The 19,288-nt window shown below is 58.1% G+C and overlaps 1 protein-coding gene across 1 annotated transcript; it reads right to left on the bottom strand.

Moving 5' to 3' along the window:
- Positions 1 to 757: 757 nt before the first annotated feature.
- VOLCADRAFT_118752 (uncharacterized protein) lies at positions 758 to 19,273 on the bottom strand (the record flags this gene model as incomplete). Its single annotated transcript, XM_002954440.1, has 32 exons — positions 758 to 789; positions 3,535 to 3,625; positions 3,891 to 4,037; positions 4,350 to 4,472; positions 4,784 to 4,988; positions 5,347 to 5,468; positions 5,961 to 6,266; positions 6,454 to 6,537; positions 6,910 to 7,019; positions 7,424 to 7,553; positions 7,943 to 8,111; positions 8,482 to 8,639; positions 8,833 to 8,907; positions 9,186 to 9,295; positions 9,617 to 9,731; positions 10,262 to 10,438; positions 10,821 to 10,967; positions 11,251 to 11,337; positions 11,665 to 12,181; positions 12,623 to 12,741; positions 13,337 to 13,459; positions 14,100 to 14,244; positions 14,298 to 14,318; positions 14,362 to 14,467; positions 14,585 to 14,807; positions 15,314 to 15,490; positions 15,814 to 16,011; positions 16,692 to 16,760; positions 17,723 to 17,842; positions 18,827 to 18,961; positions 19,035 to 19,077; positions 19,194 to 19,273. The coding sequence occupies 32 exons, from the start codon at positions 19,271 to 19,273 to the stop codon at positions 758 to 760; spliced, it is 4,464 nt and encodes a 1,487-aa protein (XP_002954486.1).
- Between the last annotated feature and the right edge of the window lie 15 nt (positions 19,274 to 19,288).

The following is a 19,288-nucleotide window of genomic DNA, read 5'->3' as shown; positions in this document are numbered from 1 at the left end:
CACCCGCCTACCGCCTCAGCATCCACTACTCTACCTGCTAGAACATGAAAAGCTTCCTGCTTGCTGCAACCGTGTCCGGGTCCAGCCTGCATATGGATGGCAGCGGGCCCTTCGTCCTCGTGAACACGTACAGTTACCACAGTGTACGAGTGAGTTTATTTCATGTAAAGTTGCTTGTGCAGTAAACGCAACCAACACCCTAACCACACCCTAACCGCATAAACCGTAACCTGTCACACGCACCATACCCGGGCGGCCGCGCAGAGCTGGCACGGCGTACGGCATGTTGCGCCGCAACTAAAAGCCCTACATACGGTCACGTCGTACTGCAAAGTTGGAAGTTGTGCCAGTGCACTCTATTCCACTTGGTTGCAAGATGGCTGGGGGCACAGCAGGGCCCGTAACAAGGTGATGTCATCGATTGCCGCCAGGGCTCTCACCACCACAGTTCACGGAGCACCCTCCGCCGACTAATCCCCAATCGATTTGCGCGCATCTCCGGGGGCCCCCAGCAGCCGCCAGCTCTTTTGCACATCTTTAACCTCCCGCAGCCTCAAGCAGCGGTAAAGCACACACACCGACACAGGCGCGCACACAGACACACACACATACACACACAGGCGCACACACATACTTGTGAGCAATGGGATGTTCGCATGCTGAAGAAGGCCTGCTTGGGGGCCAACAGGCTGCGAAGCCAGGGGGCCGTATCGGGACAGGAACAGTAGTGACGTCAGCAGCGGCCTGGGGTGACTACTTAGGAGTGAGGCTGCACGGCCCGACTGGGCCCTGTGTGTACATGTGCGAAGAGGGGAGGCGTTGCGTCGGTGCCGAACAGAGCACAAGCCATGATGGGTGCTTCACCAAGCACGCCGTTGCCTGCCGCCGCCGCCGATGGGGGGGCCATGGAGCAAGCCAAGCCAAGCCAAGCCACCGCCGAATGCTGAATGCGAACACCAAAGAAAAACCCTTAGTCCCTGGCCCTGCCCCCCAAACCCGTTCTTTTTTCCTGTACACAAGTAAAATAATCTGAAAAAAAAGCGCGAGCGTAACCGCGCTCTTCGGACATTGCCTGCTGAAAACTACAAGGCTTGTTATTCTCTATAATAACCCCTCTCGCCTGCGGCAATATCCTACCGGCTATCCATTACCTCAAGCAAGCATTTGCTTCCAAGTCTCAACCAGCAGCACCTTCAACCTAATCATGCAATGCACGCCCGCACAGCGGAGAGGTAGGAATCCCGGGGCGCCGCCTCGAGTTCATCCGACCCTGGATACCCAGTAACATAACAATAACAGTAACAGTAACACACGCGCCACATCATCTAGTGTGCAGGAAAAGGGTGAGGACTGAGGAAATCCAGGGAGGTTAAGGCCAGGGCACGATTGCCAGATTGTCAGGCCCAAGGATGAATCCAATGCGCTTGTCGGTCCATACGTGCGCTGTCGATAGCAAATCGGCGCCGGAGTAGACGGAGGCCTGCCATGATGATGATGATGATATGGTAACGATGACGAAAAGATGCATCATCATCAGGATCCAATCAATGCGGATCCTGAGCGCGGGGTGGTTCCCTTCCCAGCTCAGCACCGTCTAGGTGGCCAACAAGAGGCACGAGCACACGGACTTCTGCCTCCAAATTTGTACGAAATACCTATCTCCAATTCTTTGTCCCTGCACCCGCCACAATACCCTTGTCTGGTAACGAGCCGACTGCGCGGCCTGCGGCATATAGCCGCCCGTATACATCATCGTCGCCCTGAACTCCTCCTTACCCCCCAACTCCTTTCCCCCTGCCATTTGCATGAATGAGCACTGTCGCGCTCGAATTTCTACAAGCCATGACCGCATCTTCGTCCAGCCTTGTTCGGGAGGGACAGCGTGTTGATGTGGGCAAGAGGGCGGCCAGCGGGTATGGAAGGAAGCACGCTTTGAGTGTGCGCTTGGCGAGTGTGCTGAGCTGGACCATCCACAAGCGCGCCTCCTCGCGTACATATGCCGCGCCCTGAATGCGCCCCCATGGGCCATGCAGCGTACTCTTACCCTGTACCCATGCTAGTCGATCAGCTTGACGACCACACGGGTCGCCAATCCAACAGCGAAACATCCGCTCCCGCCTCATCGCCACTCCATCGCCATCACCACCAACAACACCACAACCAGTAACATCCGGGCCCCATGAAACAAACAAACAATACCATGCTTCCCACAATAGTCAGCAGCAGGCAGTGCTGCCGTCGCCATCCTAACCGAACCCACTGGGGCCCGCCGCGTCACTCGGCTAAAGCGGTTTCTTTATTCGTTCGGGTCAATGCAACGAACATTTCTCGGTTCGCACGGGCTTAGGAATTTCAAATGCAACACATGTCGATCGCCAATTATCACAACGACGAGTCACCCCTCCCCCTCCACCCAGATGTCTACATAAGCGCCGAACACGTGATACACGCAGCACGAAAACAGTGCTGCCTGCAGTTGCCACATTCTCAATTAGTTTAGTCGGCAACAGAGTACATACCTGCTCCGGAAGCAACTAAGAGCATCCCCTACCCTTGCCCTTTCCCCTTCGTGGCATTCACTCGGGCCCTTATGCCCCATATACCGATATGCACTGCCGGGAGTGGGGGCACTGGGGTAGAGGCCTCTACACACGTACACGACATCTACAGCTACAACGCACGCCCATGGCGGGCCTCCCGCCAACGACGCATAAATGACCGTGGGGTCAAAATTTAGGTAATAAGCACCAGCAGCAGCTGCATCCGTCGCTCGCGATAACAACGCTTTGTGCACATTGTGCAATTATGTTCACAATTTTATAGCAGACGCCCTTCCAGGGCTGTACACCACCACTACCACCACCATCATCATCATACTTCAAGTCCCACCTCAAGTCCCGGTGCGTGGTCACAGTGGTAGGCAGGTGGTCACAGTCACCGGAATATAAACAATTGGTGCTCATTCGCTCTTAACCATGCTTCTCTATCATGCCCTCTCTTCCGCGTCACCCACCCATCAACAACAAAGCGCAGAACAGCACCGTGCAATATGGAGCAACAATATGGAGCAGCACACCGAGGACTCGCAGGACTTGCTCCTGCATTGCGCCTCCGGGCGGCCAGGCTGGTCGGGAAGCTGGCCGGCCATTTCTCGCCGGCGGGGCATATCGGCTGGGGGATCGGCTGCCCGGCGGGAAATGGTGACAGTCTTAATCTACCAAGTCACCCGTTACCACCATCGGTGTAAGCTACCAGGGCGCCGAGCAGATCCAGAGCTCCCTTACGCGTCTCTTGACGCCGGCTGCTAGCTAACCCAAGCTGACCCACATTGCCTGACTCGCGGCTCACAAACACAAACAGGCCATTCAGGTCCGCGGGCCGGTGAGCGGGCGGGAAGCTGGGCAGGTGCGTGCCACGACCCCCGCCCCTAACACGCACACACGCACACACGCACACACATACACACAAGCGCAAGCATGTTCTCAGCTTGACGCGTCATCGACACTTGATGGCCAGGTTTCCCATTATGCTGACAGGTGGCGATGGTGGCGATTGTATTGGTGAGGATGACGACGATAATGACGATGACGACAGGGTTAAAGACGGCGGTACCGGTCAGGTCGTGCTTCAGCCGGGGAACCAGAGAAAGGGTGGAGGAGGTGCGGCCGCAAGCCCTCCTCCCCTCACCCCTCGCTCCCTCGGCAGCAGCAGCAGCTCCGAAACCACAGCAAGTAAGAAGGCAAAAGATGCCCTGCATCGTGGCTTGAGACCGACCGTCGATTTAGGAGAGGGGACCAGCGCAGCGCCACCTCCACGCTGCTTCCCCCCCCACCCACCCACCCAGCCCACTTCAACCACCGTTACTTGCCCCTCCCCATCGACAAGCGCACGTCACCCGGGTCCACCTCCCCCATGACTCTCCGCTGCTCCGCCACCCAGCTCCTCACGTAGTTCAGCTCAGCGTGTATGGCCTTAAACTCGGCCTCGGTGCTGCTTCGGATTTCCTTGAGGTGGGGCTCCACATCCCGCTTGAGCGCCTGGATGCCGTCACGTCGTCAAGGGAAACGGAAGATGCGCATTCCGGGGGACACGTGCAACGTTCACACAGGACGAAACGCGGATTGGGTGATTACGAAGGGATCAACAGCGGGGCATCAACGGCGGTCTGAGTTTCGACAGCCGAGCATAAACAGTCCCGCACTCGGAAGCTACCCCACCAACAACCTTCGAGCAAACACGTGTCCATGCTTTCGCCACACCCGTCAGCACCCAAGCGCCCCATCCGGCCCTGTCTTCGCGCCCACACAACGCCTACCACCCACAGATCATCATCGCCATAACCCACATACCTGGGAAAAGGCCCGCATTCGACCCTTCCACTCCCCTTCCACACTCTCCGACGATGCCATGAATTTGTTGAACTTGTTGTCGGCCGGAACCAACACGTGGAGGTAATCGCCCAGCAGCCGCGCCTGGTGAAAGAGAGGAGGGAAGGAGGGAACCAGGTAATGATTGAGGGGACGCGAGGTGGCGATTAAAAAGTTGCGCTAAAAGCCCCCTATCACGGAAGCCGTCTACTCTCCACTTTCCCCACCACCCCCGCATACGGGCCCCCGCTGGTCACTTCGTGCAGGACTTCGTTTCCAAAATTACAATTCCCATTGCCTATTTCCCACTACTTGCTGTTGTCCTGCCTGCATGCCAACACATGCACAAAACACATGCATGCCTGCAAACCCTATAAATACCTTGTATATACCGTATGCATGCCGCCCCAACAGACCTGCAGCTTGTCGCGCATGTCCTTCGTGAGCAAGGACTCCAAATCAACGATGAGACGCGCCCGGTTGTGAAGCACCTCAATCTCCTCCGTCTCCTTGATTCGGTCGTACGTGTCGTTCATGATGGCAATCAGCAGGTTGACGAGCACGATCAACATCAGGATGCCGTACACACTCATCAGCATGACGCTCAGCCGAGGGACGTACCTGGAAGCGTGTTGGGAGAGAGAAGGGGGATGCGGGGTGAGGGGCGCAGCAGAGGGGGTTGGAAATAGGGAATGTAGGCATGCGAGGTGGGGGACTGGGGCTGCTGGATTCACGAGGGGTGGCGAGGATGCCATACCCAACCCATAAAGCATGATAACTTTGCAAGCTCTCCCCCCTTTACCTCTGTTTCCTCCCCCCTTTCCCCATCTTTTACACCCTCATCCCTTCCTCGCCTGTTTACCCCCCCCTTCGCCAAAATCCTGCTGACCCTCCCTCCCCTCCTCCCCCTCTTCCGCCCCCGCACCCACCCGCCTTCTACAGCACTTTCCCCGCCCCCCGCTCAGATTGCCCCTCTTACCATTGCCTCTCGTTTGGTTTCTCCACCACAGTCAGCATGCTCAACAGGTAATCGAACTGCCAGTCGCCCAGCATCACGGAGAACAACTTGAACGCCACGCCCTCGTACGTGTTTCCGGGGCCCTATGGGGGTCGGCGGCCACCGCGGTTTATTACGGCACAGTCCCTCAACCAGGTTCCCACCAAGGGGGGTAAGATCTCTGGAGAAACACTTTTCACAAGGGGGAACAGCGTGCGGCGATGTGGAAAAGGACGACAGAAAGAATCACGAGTCTAAGGAGTCCAGGAGACGAGAAGTCCTAAGTCAACGGCATCGTGCTATAATTCCGGCCGTAACCAACCCACACGACCATCGCCATTCACGGCCCTCGTCGCAGCACGACTTGGAGCAGCTCCAGCCGCCACGCCGCCAACTGCTTCCCAGCCTCTAGGAGCTCCTCTTCTTCCTTCTCTGCAGCCACCCACGCTGCGTGCCCCACCCCGACACCACCCGCCTGACTTCGTCGCTCGCGTCCACCTCCTGGCCAGTCAGCCAACCAAGCCCCTTAGCCACCCAGCTATTTCGTGTCACCCCAGCTATTTGCACCCCTCCCCATCCGCGGTGGCTCTTCTCACCAGCAGCACCGCAAAAGCGATGGCGAAGCCGCCAAAGATCATCCCCAGCAGCGTGAAGAAGTGCCTCATGTCTTTCATGATCTCAATGACCATGCGCATCAGGCTGCCCATGGAATCCGTCATGGAAGCGAAAAACACCAGCCGTACAAACAGCACCAGCGTCTCGATGGCGCCCACCGCCAGGATCACCTCGTACGTGTAGCATGACCACACCATGCCGAACAGCACCATGAACAGCGCAAACGAGGTGAGGTCCACCAGGTTGCCCAGGTAGTTGCGCCACGTGCGCCACGTCAGCTCCATCATCTGGGGCGGTGTGGTAGATTGGGTGGATGGACGGACGCAAGAAATAGCGTATGGGTGTGGGTGTGGGTGTGGGTGTGGGTGTGATGAAAATATGCACACACGCACACACACACACACACACACACACGCATACACACACACACATCGACTCACGCATGGACTCGACCATTTCCTAACTGCCACCCACCTGCGACACTTCCTCCGCAAGGCCCCCCACGCTCATAAGGCCCAACACAATCAGCAGCGCCATCACCTGCGGACGCTCCCGGACCTGTACGCGGACAAAGACGCGAGGGCAAGAGAGAGGCCGCAGAACGCGGGCCGTTAAATAAATGGAGGTGGGGACTATTGGAAGGGGAAGTACAACATGCCCAATGTGAAGCTGAGGCCCACAGATACCATGTGACCATGACCGCAATCAGCGGAATGAACCTGGGAGAGAGAGAGAAACAGAGCAACACCAACAGCGGTTCTGGTTCCGGAGCTATTCCCATATAATAACCCTCCACAGCCCCTTTTCCCCTCCTGCGGGACGGTCCGGGATTCTCCACTTCTTCCCCGACCCTTCTCCTCCCTCATCTCCCCCACCCTCATTCGCCAACCCCCACCCCCTCGCCTTGCACATGTCGTGCGTCTCGTGCACATTCTCTCGTTCCCCAACGCTCCGCAGCAACATTAGGAAGCCCCCGAACAGCGACATGAATATGACGTGCGCCAGAGCCGACATGAGCATCAGCATCTGGCCGAATTCCTCTGCGAGGCAAAAGAAAGCGCAGGGAAAGGTGGAAAGCGAAGGGAAGATGAGCGGTTGGTCGGTCTGGAGATCGGATTCAAGTAGGAAGGTATGGAAAAACAGACCCTGGCGTGACTCGAACGCGGAGAGGGAGGGAAAAAGCTGGCGCTGGAATAGAACTCGCGGGCCAGGAGACAGGGTAAAGGGAATAAGGTCAATCGGAGAGGAGGCGGAGGAGGGCGAGGTGGTTAAAGCGAGGAGGAGGAGAAGGCAAGAATGGCCAAGTCGGAGAGGAGGCTGCATCCCTCCGCCAGCACCCTTAGCGGTGGAAATGAGCAACACCACGTCCACGACCCTCCCTCCTGGTGGAACCTAGACACCCTCCCAACCCAACAGTATTAGCACGGGGTAAGGCGCCACTTACGCCACTGCACGGTGATGGCCGCTTTCACCGCCGCGAAACCGAACCAGCGCACGGGCACGTCCACGTCGATAAGGCCCGTCAGGATGCCCCTGGTGCTGCCCATGTGGGCCATACCCTTCCACGGAATGACCTGAGGCAGGCGGGGCGTACGGATGCATATGGGGGCGTACGGGGACAAATGGGGGCGTACGGGGCTTCAGCACAGCCGCGACAAGGAATGGCGAGGATGGCACACGCGTGACTTAGCTTGGTAGAGGGTAGGCGGGTGGGCTTCAGTGGGTGGGTGGGTGTACAGTGGGGGAAAAGACTGGAAAGCGTGGAAAAAGCAACTAAACCCAGGACCGTTTGCCAACGAAGCTATCCATTAACCTTTTTCCTCTTTTTCAACCCCTCCTTCCTCCCGCTACGAGTTCAGCTCCCGATCAGCGACAGCTCATTATCTACACTGCTTGCTTTTTGCACGGAGTGATTCCCTACCGCTACCGCTACCGCTACCGCCCCCAAGCATGACCCACTTACCAGCGCCCGAGCATCCACTGAGTGGCTCGTGTGGGGCTCCCCAAACGTGCCCCACTCCCAACCCATCCAAAACCACAGCGCCTTGAGCAAGTCCTTGATGGGCAGCATCATGTGCATCAACACAAAGACCGGCCAACGGTGCAGCAGCACGGGGTTGCACACAAAGGCGCTGCGGAAGGGGCAGGTGGGGATGGGGCATGAAAAAGACAGAAAGAAATGAGAAAACTGGGCGGCTGCATGGGTTGGGGATTATTAACGCACACGCGCAGCAGGTTGGTCGATGTCAAAGTTGGGCGCGTGCTGGGAACCCCGTGATGAAAGGAGGAGGAATGGACAGAGACGGGGAGGCAAACGTTCGTGGCCTGAACGTTGCCGCAGTCACTAAGCCGGCGAGGACATGTATGCCGGCGAGGCGACGCCTCCTCAGGCTGGTAGCCTTCTGGTTACCTGGGTGAAACCCTACACACCTGTGGCGTATCTATCTTCCCCGTCCCCTCAAACATCCTCCGCTTCAACTTCCTCTATCCGCTCCACCTCACCTCAACACCAGGTGCCTGTTCTGCCTCAACTTCTTGGCCCAGCCCTCAGCAGCGGCGCTGTTCTCGATGTACACCTGCGTGTCCTTGAGCTTATTGTCGTACGCGCTCTTGAGCGCCGTACAAAGCGGATCGTTGGGCGCGAAGATGGTATCAATGAACTGCGACGCCGGTGGACGGGTTGCGAAGGTTGTAGGCATGCAGGCCGTTTAGTCAGGTTGTCTTAGGACTTGAACAAATGGTGAGGAAAGTTAAAGACATGCAGGTGCGGGTTATGCAGCGCAAGCCAGAAGGTCGTGCTGGCAAGATGGAGGGTGACGCCGTACGTGTCGATCCTGAACCCGCATCGCGCACCTTCTTGTCCCAAGGCCTGAGCGTCCAGTTGCCCTGGCCATCCTTGACGCCCTTCTGCCAGTTGGTCAGCAGCAGCTGTGCAGAGGGGTGGTAGACGAGGGACATAGAGTCTCACGGGGGCGCGGTGTGCAGCGAATTGAGATGAAACGGAAATGAGGGATGTGAGGTAACGGATCTGATCTCAGACCTCGACAAACAGAAGGCGCTGATGGCCTTCAGCGCTGTGGCCATTAGAGCTGATGGCCGTATGGAGCACACGGACGGAGGCAACTAGGTTAGGTCTATTTTTATCACGCGTCGGCCGAACGCGCCGCATACGGACGTGGTACGTACGTATGTACGTACGTACGTACCTGCACGAAGTGGTGCGTGTACACGGGTTTGTAGAGGTTGACGTGGTAGGTGTTGTACAGCGGGTTTCCCGGCCGGAAGTTGGTGTACACGGTGGCCTCGTTCATCGAGCCTGTTGTTGTTGTTGTTGTTAATGTTGTTGTTATTGTTGTTGTGGTGGTTTTTCAGGGCGGTGGGACTTAAGGACAGTGGGGTTCGTTCCCGGTAGCTTGAAGACAAGCTATAGTGCTAGTGAACAGGGAGGCGGCAGGGGTAGACGAACAAGAGGGGTCTTGTCGGCAAAGACAAGGCCGCTTCCGATGACAAGCCCCATCGCATACCTGGTTTCCCTCCTAAACCCCACCCCCCTTATAAGGAGCCCGAAAGCCCTTAAAGAGCCCCCTAGCCCCCAAAGTCCCCTAAAACAAAAAGGAGCACGGAATCAGGTACATACCTGCTTCGAGAATGGCCTCCACAATTCTAAAACTGAGCTTCTCCCGCAGCATGTCCTTGATCAACGTGGTCATGGGCTCGGCCTTGAACGACCCCGGGGGCACATCAGGCGGCGGCTGCGGAGAGGGCGCAGCGGGCAATTCCGCGAGCAGTGCCGGGGGCGACAGTAAAATGCAGGACAAGGATGGAAGTGGAAAGCACTAACAGCACTGAAGCACCGAGTGAGGAACGCAAACAATAATTCAACGCGTTTCTGATGAACCGATCGGGCCCCATGAGGTGGAGTTGGATGCGAGGCGAGGAAAGCAAAACAAAGCATGTGCTGCATGACCGCCCTCACACTCGCATGGAGTCACCCGCCAGCAAGTGCGCGCGTGTGTGAACGGTGCCATGAACCAGTATGGTGGCGCCCTACTCACAACCCACCCCATGTCTCCAACCCATCCTACCCACCCCCACCCCTCGGCGGTCCCGAAGTAGGAATCGCACCGAGGCCAGAGGCCGCTTCAGAGACAGGGCCCCCATAAGCCCCAGCTAGGGCGGTCTCTTCACCTCCCCTCTCCTGCCTCGTTCCTTGGCGCATTTGCCTTTGACACGCCCCTAGGTTTATCCTTGCCTGTGAGCATCTGTTGATGATATCGGTGACCTTGGACAGCTGGATGTCATTCGAGATGAGCTCCTTCAGTTCTGCCCCCGTGAACTGAGCAGCAATGAGCGCGGCAAAGTGCTCACGTGTGGTGTCCCACTCCATGGCGGCCTTGTAGGTGCACTCGAAGGGGATGCCGTAATCCGCCAGCGCGTCCACAACCCGCTCCGAAAACCCCTGTGCGTGCGTTAGGAGTCAGAGTGGGGTTGGGGGGGTGGGGGTGAGATTGAGCTTTGAGGGCAGAGTGGGTTACTTGTAAGGAGTTTGGCTGCTATGCTGTGCTGTGCTGTGCTGCGTGTGGAAGGAAGGCGTTCGCAGCTGTGAGTTAAAACTAATAGGAATTAGTGAATGAAAGTGGGGCGTCGTCTTGGTTGTGGAGGGAGGGAGGAACGGAGGCGAGAGGTTGCTAACGGGAAGGGAGGAGGACCGAGCAAGGACAGAGCCAGGTAACCAAGACAGGATGACCCCAGCCGTTGACAGCGTCCCTAAGGCTGCGGCACCTTCCTACGCGCTCCCGAAAGTCCATGTAGCAGTGTGCACCGGCCCCCCAAATACCGACCTTTTCATCCGCCAGGTGTTGCAACTCCGGCGCCCGCCACGTGAAGTGGTTGCGCACGTCGCTGCACTTGACCAGCTGGTCCTTGCGGTGCAACAGGTTGGCGGACACCTGCAGTGTCACCAGCTGCTCCAACACGTCCCGGCTCACCTGGCGGGCGGGAGGGAGGCAGGGAGGGAGGAGGTGGATTAGGAGGAAGAGAAACAACGCAGGGAAGGACGAAGGAGGAGAAAGACGGAGGGAGCGTGGTTTGAAGGAAGAGAGCGAGTAGGGCGGATAAAAAAAGGGCGGATGATAAAATGGGGGAATTAAGGGATTTCACACGGAAACATTCCTCCTCATCATCATCACCATCATCACCATCATCGCAGCGCAGTGCCGAGAGATGCACTGAGAGACGACAGCGAGGCTGCTGGGAGCTTGCTAGACTTACCAGGTTCAGCAGCTTGGCGCAACCGGAGGGGAAGCGCTTGGCCATCTCCTTGAGCAGGTCGGTGGTGATTCCCGTGATGAACACCGCCTGGAAACGGGGATGACGTAAGAGGGAGGTAATCGCACACTCGGACAGAAGCACACGGCGAAGAGTTGATGTGGGTAATGTCGGAGTGTGGAGTCGTCAAAGGCTCGAAACACGCATGACGCGTCGCACCCGCCCTACTCCTCCCCCTCTCTCTCTCTTTCTCTCTCTGACGCACACGTACATGCATACACATATGCACAAACATGCACACACAACAGACCAGAGACACACACACACACACACCGTCCACACACATCCATCCAACGGCCACCCCTGCAGCCGTTTCCGTCTCGCAGCGTAGCTCGTAAAGATAAATCATCCACTCACCCTCCGGTCCTTGCTGTTAAGGTTGACCCAGCTAGTGATGCTCAGCACGGTGGCCTCGACATTCATGGACTTGCGCGCTGCCACCGCCGCACGCAGCACCCGGGACACATTCAGCGTCTGAACCGCCAGGTCCGCAGACAGCTGCTTCTCCACTTCCGCAGGGTCCTCCTCATCGAACCCCATCGCGGCGACGGAGGAGATGCGGCCGCCACCGGCTCTGCCACCGAAGCCGTTCTTACGGCCGCGGCCGCTGGGGCGGGCACCGCCGCCGCCGCCGCCACCGCCGCCGAAAAGGCCGCCGCTGAGGCGGCCGCCGCCTGCACTGCCACGCTTTGTTGCGTCGGAGGTGCCGCTGGCAGTGCTGGTGGCGCTGGCAACGCCAAAGCGCAGGAACTGAGCTACGTGGCTAGACGGCTTGTTGCCGTCGTCACCGGCGCTGCTGCAATCACCGCCGCTTCCGCCGCCGCCGCTGCCGTTTTTGCTTTGACCTTCGGGCTTCAACTTAATGGACAGAGCCCTGAGTAGGGAAAAAGGAAGTGGCAAGAGAACCAAAACACGTCATCCACGCGTATGATACGGCAAACCCAGTGTGACAAGGGGGGGAAAGACACGGCGGCAGGACAGACAGGCATGAGGCATGAACCCGCAGCATCAATGCACCGCTGGCTGCGATGAGCACAACCCCAAGCAAGCACTAGCGGCAGAAGCTACATTTGCCTCCTTAGGCCCCACGCACATAAAAAAGGACTGGGGAAGCTAAATTGAAAAAGCGGAGAGAAGTGCGGAGGAAGCATTGGGAGGTGCATGAGGAGGAGGAGTTTGGAGGGCCTAGGGCAAAGCACCACCCTTCCGCTGCCGGCGCGGATCCCTCCTGGCCTCCACTTTCTTGTCGGGAAGCAGGTGTGGCGAGGGCAGGGTGGAAGGTAAGAGATGCCCGGCGGTAAGGGCCGCCCCTTACCGATGCCGGTCGAGCGGGTTGGGCATCTCATCTGGCATGTGGGCATCATACGATTGCCGCTTGATGTCCCTCAACAGCTCCAACAGGCGGGTGCGGCCGCTGTCCGACTCCGTGAAGCCCTAGGTTCGCATGGAAGTGTGGAGTTGAGCCAGGCGGGGCAATTAGAAGAGGGGCAAAAAGGGACGGAAAAAAAGGCACAAAAAAAGCGCTAGCAATGCGTGTGTGTGTGTGTGTGTACGCGCGCTTGCGCTTTGTGCGGCTTTGCGCGCTGTGTGTGAGTATGAATATGGAAGGGGCTGTGCTGTGGTTGGGAGAGAATCTGAACAGTAAAACCCAGCCGCCAAGGAGCCAGTGCGACACGATTTCTTCCAAAACCCAGAGAGAAAGAGAGAGAGAGAGAGAGAGAGAGAGAGAGAGAGAGAGAGAGGGAGAGAGAGAGAGGGAGAGAGAGAGAGAGAGAGAGAGAGAGGGAGAGAGAGAGGGAGAGAGAGAGAGGGAGAGAGAGAGAGAGAGAGAGAGAGAGAGAGAGGGAGAGAGAGAGGGAGAGAGAGAGAGGGAGAGAGAGGGAGGCGCTGCACATTGACACGTGGCACTTGCGATGAGAAGCCGCCTACACCCCCTCCTCCAGCGTAGGGAGAACTTCCGAGCCGCTTTGGCCCCTCGCCCCTGTCACCCATGTCGCTCAGCTCGCCTTTCCTGCCCTCCCCAACGCACCTCCGCGGTACGCTTCTTGGAGATGAGCATCACAAAGTCCTTGAAGATGGGGTACAGCGCCATGTCATTGAGGACCTGCTGGTCAGCTTTCTCGAAGAACGCCTTCACCACCACATAGTTGACCTTGCGGAGTAAAGGCGAGGGTCAGATCGAGGGCGAGGAGGGTGAAAAACAGGGTGAGGAGGGTCCTTCCCCCCCCGGCAATCAGCGGTTAGAGGTGCCTTGTTTTTCTTACATGATTGCGGGGCGGTGAGGGGTGTTGCGTGGCACGCTTTAGCCTGCGCTTTCCACACTCTACTGGGGCCTCTACCTGGTGCACAACCATGCTGCTTTATCTCCTCTTCAGCTGTTCTCACGCAGCGCCACCCCAAGCGCCCCTCTTTGGGCGTCATCTTAACAGTCTTACAAGCCGCCAGCCGACAACGCGCGGCAGTCGCCTCCCAACCGGCCCTTCCTCCTGGTAGAACTCCGACCAATGCCACCAATTCCTTGGTTTATCGCCCCGCGTTGCGTTTCCCACTCTGGCCGGGACCCATGCCGGGTCGTAAACCACACTACCCAGCTTGACATAACCGCCTAAGGACGATACGCACACACGAACAGAAACGTCGTCGGCACCAACATTCACCTCCCCCATCCTCCTTTCCTTCATCCCCCTATCGCGGTCGCTTCTTCCCTTTTTAAATGAATTTTCCATAGCCCCAAGCATGCAGCGTATTCTTTCCTATCCCCGATCAGCGCCAGGAGGCCGACGTCCTCCTACCTGTTTGAGGCCCTCCACGAGCTGCTGGTAAATGAGAATCTTTCCCTGAGCCGCCGAACCCTTGCCTGCGCTGCGCGCAAGACTGAGGGAGGGCCGGTTGAAGCCCATGCCGGTGACAGACGCGTAGGCGACCGCGGAGTTGAGACTGTGGAGGGGCGCCAGAGGGGAGTTCAGCCGCAGCGACTTGACAAAACCCACCACGTCGTGGTCGGACATGTCCTGCAGCGGGGTGAGGGAAGGAAGAAGGGGGGGAAAGACGAACCACGAACGAGTGAAGCTGCTGCCAAGGAACGAAGGGGGGAAGAAGGGGAGGAAGAAACGCGGTGTCCAGAAGGTCGTTGCGGTGCGGCTGGTACGCTCATAGTGTCCTGCCGTTAAGGAATGCGTGTAAGGTGTGTGTGGGGTGGGGGGGTGGGGGGGCTGGGGGATGTTGGTTCGTTTTCCTCCCCCGACTCAAACTCCCTTCAGTGTACAAGCCAAGCCACCACGCCATCCCCATCTCCCTGCGCTTGCCTGGAGCTTGGCCAGCAGGTTATGAAACAGGTCGGGAAAGCAAGCAATGAGGGGGCCCATGGTGGCCTCCCAATTGCAGGACGCCAGTGCCCGCGGACAGTCCGCCGAAATGGTATCCAGCATCATCTTGGTCAGTTTGTAGTTGTTGTAGTCGACGGCGGCCTGTACATATTCCCACAACTCGTTGTGTTTGTCCTGCGTACAGCCGGGGATCAGGGCCCAGAGGCCATCAGGTGAGGGAGAGACGCGTCGTGGGCTCGTGGGGTGGGAACCTCCCCCGCGGAACCTCTTTCTCCCCCTCCCCCCCCTTTTTCGTTGCCGCTGCTATCGCTGCGCAATGCTCCCCAGGAGCCAGTCCCAGGCAGCCCCAACAAACACATTTTGATGTACACCAAAACCAGGAAACGAAATACCCGACCCTGCGCCCAACCTGATGCCTGCTCGGGCCCTACTCGATGTACCCCTCCTCCCTTCCCCCCCAGCCTACCGACGTCCCATGGCTGCCTCTTTATGACTATCGCGTGGAATTCTTTCCAGCTCAGCCCCAATCAGGCCGAAAGCCAGCCTGTAGCCAGTGTCGCCGCCCCCTCCTCCTCACCCTCCCCCTCCCTTCCCCCTTGTCGCCATCCCTCCTCCTCCTTTCCCCCTGCCGCCGTTTCCCCCAGTAGCGGGGCAGGTGACAGGAAGAGGTGGCAACTTACCTCGCCCTTGCTGTAGAGCTCCGTGAAAAGGCGCTTGACGATGGCTCCCACCTCGCCACCCGCTTCCGCCGCCGCGCGCGCCATCGCGGCCTCCGAGTGGTGGATCCCCTCCGCGTCACCAGCTGACCCATGCGACACACTGCTGACCAGCTTGTTGATCGCAACGAATATCATGCGCTGCAGGGAGAGATCACGGAGGGGATGGGAAATGGGGATATAGGGTCCTGGGGTTAGGAACACTTGAGGAGCCTTTTATATGGCAATATGTGAAAGATGTCATCGAAGGACAACCAAGATGCCCAGTCGGCAGCAGCACGCAGCCCACATGCAGCACAGTGTGTCAAGGCGCCGAAACAGCGGCGGCAAGCATTCCGCACGCACAGCATTTGACAGGAGAATGAGCAACAGAAAGGTTTGGACACACACACTTGCGGAGTTGAGCACGCACACGCACACACACAGACACACATACATACATACACACACGTACACACACACACCTGCGTGTAGTCCATGTTAGCGGCGGCCCCCATTGCCTTGGCCCAGTCCATCTTGCCCTTCCCCTCATCATCCGCGGCGGTCAGCCGGGCCGCCTCGGCAGCTGCAGCTGCCGCCTTCACACGGTCCGCCTTCTCCTTCTTGTCCCTCGCCTCTTGCTGCTTGATCACCTCAATCATAAGCTGGGCAATAGCGGGGGTCTGCGCGCACGCAAGTGGCCCACAGGAAGAGCGAGCGACGAACGGGGTGGCGAGTGAATGCACACTAGGCACATTTTGAAAAAGGGTCACTAGGCCAACTACGAAAGATAGTTCCTTGACTTCCACGGCCCCATCCTCTGGACCACCTCCCTTCCCCCGTTCCTACCCGCCTTACATGTTTTTCAGTGCATTGCGGTTAGGTGGCTAGGCATGGAAAAGACGCGTAACACCTGGCCCCCTACAAAGCGGGATTCGATAGGCGGAAGGAGCGAGGAAGCGGAAAAGGAACCGCCAACAAGCCTCTTCCAGTGGGGCAGCATCCCTCGTCAGCTCTGCTCTAAAACGACCCTCCAAAAGGCCCAGCAATCAACCTCAGCAGCAAAAACCACATGCACCATCTACCACTCGTGTTTTAAGGGATATGGCCCCAGAAGCCCCCGCCCCCACTTCAGACCTATTCCTGCGTCCCGCCCTCACCACTCTACCCCTCCACTTCCCACCCACCCAGCAACACCGCCCCCCCGTTCGCGCCCTTCCTACCCTTATCATCCTTCACACACACCGGCTTCGCCTCCGTACGAGGCATACCTGCGCCCCCTCACACATGCACACACACATTCCCCTCTCACTCACGCCTCAACACAATGTCCCCCTCTCCCGCCCCCTTCCTTCCCCCTTACCGGCACCGCCTCCTCATGCAACACCACCAGCCGCAGCAGCTCCTGGAGAGCCTCGAGGGTGGGAACAACCTGGCGCCGGTAGCGTGAGCAGGTGTAGGGAGGAGAATTTAAGAAAGGAAGATCAAATGGAAATCAACCGCCGACGTCCAGACTGAGGGGGGGGAGGGAAGGGGGGTGTAGTGCGACATGGAGAGCGAATGAAGGGACGCACTTCAGACCTGGGAATCAGCAGGAAATCGACCCTTCAAGCAGTAGCAACCCTCAATCCGATCCATCCGATGCTCGATGATCAAATATTCTATCCTATCTGGATCATAGGTATCAGTAAGATCCCCAAAGGCCGCTTCTTGGTTACGATTTGACAAAACGGCCTAATCTGTACGGCCTAATCTGTAGCGACTACCGCTGTTAGATTTGCCCAGGAAATTAGCCAGTCCTTTCGCAGGTGGCTGCGACCCGTTGCCCAGCCCCTAACTTAACCCATGCCCGCTTGCCGCGCCGCTTACCTCCCCTTCCCCCCTCTTCCAACACTCGCTCCTTTACCCCCTTCCCGTCCCTTCCCTTCCGTGGTCTCTGTTCCCTGGCTGGGGTCCACAAGGCGGCCGCCCACAAGCCCGCTGCGAGCCAGCCCTCTCAACCCAGAGACACCAGCCCCAGGACGCCCAGAGACGCCCACCCACCCAGTGGACACCCACCCACCCACCCGCCCATCCCGGCTCAGATCATTACAACGCCCATCTAGCTCCGTCCCTCAGCTTCTTGAACCGCTATGTGATCGGCCACTACAACCCACATACCCCCATACAACTCACCCCCTTCCTCACCCCCTTCCACAACCCCTTGCATGGTATGCTGGTGCCGTCTAGCTTGCTGGCAGTCGGCACTTACAGTTCTGGAGCGCCGCGGCGACCTAAACCGTGTCGCACATGCGCTGGCTTTTACACTGGCTTTTGAAAAAAACCGGAAACCCCGGGACCGCCGACCTTGCATAACTAAAAGATCTGGTGTTTCACCCACTTAAATATATTTACCTGGAACGCATTCATCCGAGTGATGTCCAAGATTTGCGGGTTAGCTCCGTGCTCCAGCAGCAGTACCGCCACTTCATGCTGCCCATGGTTCAGCGCGCCGTGGAGCGCCGTGAAGCGAATCTGATGGCAGGCGGCGATGACGGGTAATGGCGGGTAATGGCTAAGGATTTTACCCAGGAACACATCACTCCTGGAATACACACACATGCACACACAACACGCGTGCGCGCCTGGGGACCGTGACAAAAGCGCACGACACGTCCCTCAGGTACACGTCCCTCAGGTACACCGTCCGCGGAGGACGGGGGCAACGCAGAACCTCCTCGTCAGGAGAGTGTGTGGCATGCGAGCGCGACATGCCCCAGCTTTTCCAGCCGGAAAATCCACAGCCGCCAAGCCAAGCCAAGCCAAGCCAACACCAGGCACAGCAGGGTGGGCACAAAACCCTGCATAACAATGTGCCTGTATGCGCAGGAGCCATGTTCTGACGCCACCTCCGAGCTGCGCTCTCTCGGACAGCTCCCTCTCCCCTTTACGGGAAATGCTGCCCAGGACCCGCCGCTCTCTGGACCTCTTTCCTGCCATTTGCGTGGGTTTCTATCCCGAGCTCTTGCCAGCATCTGCACAGCTCCCGACGCGGCTCCGCACCGCACATCACAGCACAACCGCCACGATCACCTATCGCTGCGCTTTGGTATGCACTTTGGCTCCGCTACAGCTGCTGATGCAGCAGCCCTCCACCAGCGCTGCCACAGCAGCTTTACGGGGTACCAGACGGGCCGCGTCGTGGTCTCCAGCTGCTGTGGCTGCTGTGGCTGCTGCTGCTGTTCTGCTTCGGGAAGTGTTGTGGGAGGTTCTCTCCTGGTGCAGATTTGTGCCAAGGGGTTGACTCGGCGGGCACTCTGCTGTTGCCCAGGTGGACAGCTGCGGCAGTGGGTGGACTGCACCCAGGCTGTACCAGGCTCACCAGAATTCAGTTTGCGCACTTTCCTTGTAATTTGTTACACAGAATCGGTGCACTTCGCACATGGCCACGTCTAGAATTGGTTGAGCCTGGGGGATGCCTGCCCCGCCCGGCGGCCACCAAACCCTGTCCCAACCCACCTGAGTGTCCTGGTGGTTAAGGTACTCATTCCGCTTGACCTTCCGAACCAGCGTTGACTCGTAAGGTTCAAGCAAGGCGAGGACCATCTCCATGTTGCCAGTAGAAGCAGCCAGCTGGAGAGGGATGCAGCCATACTGCACGGCCGAAAAGTCCCGTCACGCCTCTGAAGGGCCGTTAACTGTGAATACAAGACCTGATGTAACTCACCTTATCTGCAACGAAGACATCATGGTTCCTCTTCACCAGGTACCTGTGGTTCCAAGAGTATCCAACGGCCCATGAAACCCATACGCAGGTCGACTACAAGTCGAACGCATCCCCATTCTACCCAAAATCAATAAGCAGCGAGTAACTTATTTGACATACCGTGCAAGGTTTGCGAAACGGCGCATTGCTTCCGGCGTCGCATTTGCCATAGCTTCCGCCACGGTGGTGTGCCCCAGCATTGCAACATAGTGTAA

This window comes from Volvox carteri, assembly GCF_000143455.1.
Source record: "Volvox carteri f. nagariensis unplaced genomic scaffold VOLCAscaffold_43, whole genome shotgun sequence".
In the NCBI taxonomy this organism is placed as follows: domain Eukaryota; kingdom Viridiplantae; phylum Chlorophyta; class Chlorophyceae; order Chlamydomonadales; family Volvocaceae; genus Volvox; species Volvox carteri.
Note: the sequence above shows the minus strand (reverse complement) of the source record. Positions and strands in the feature narration are given on the sequence as shown.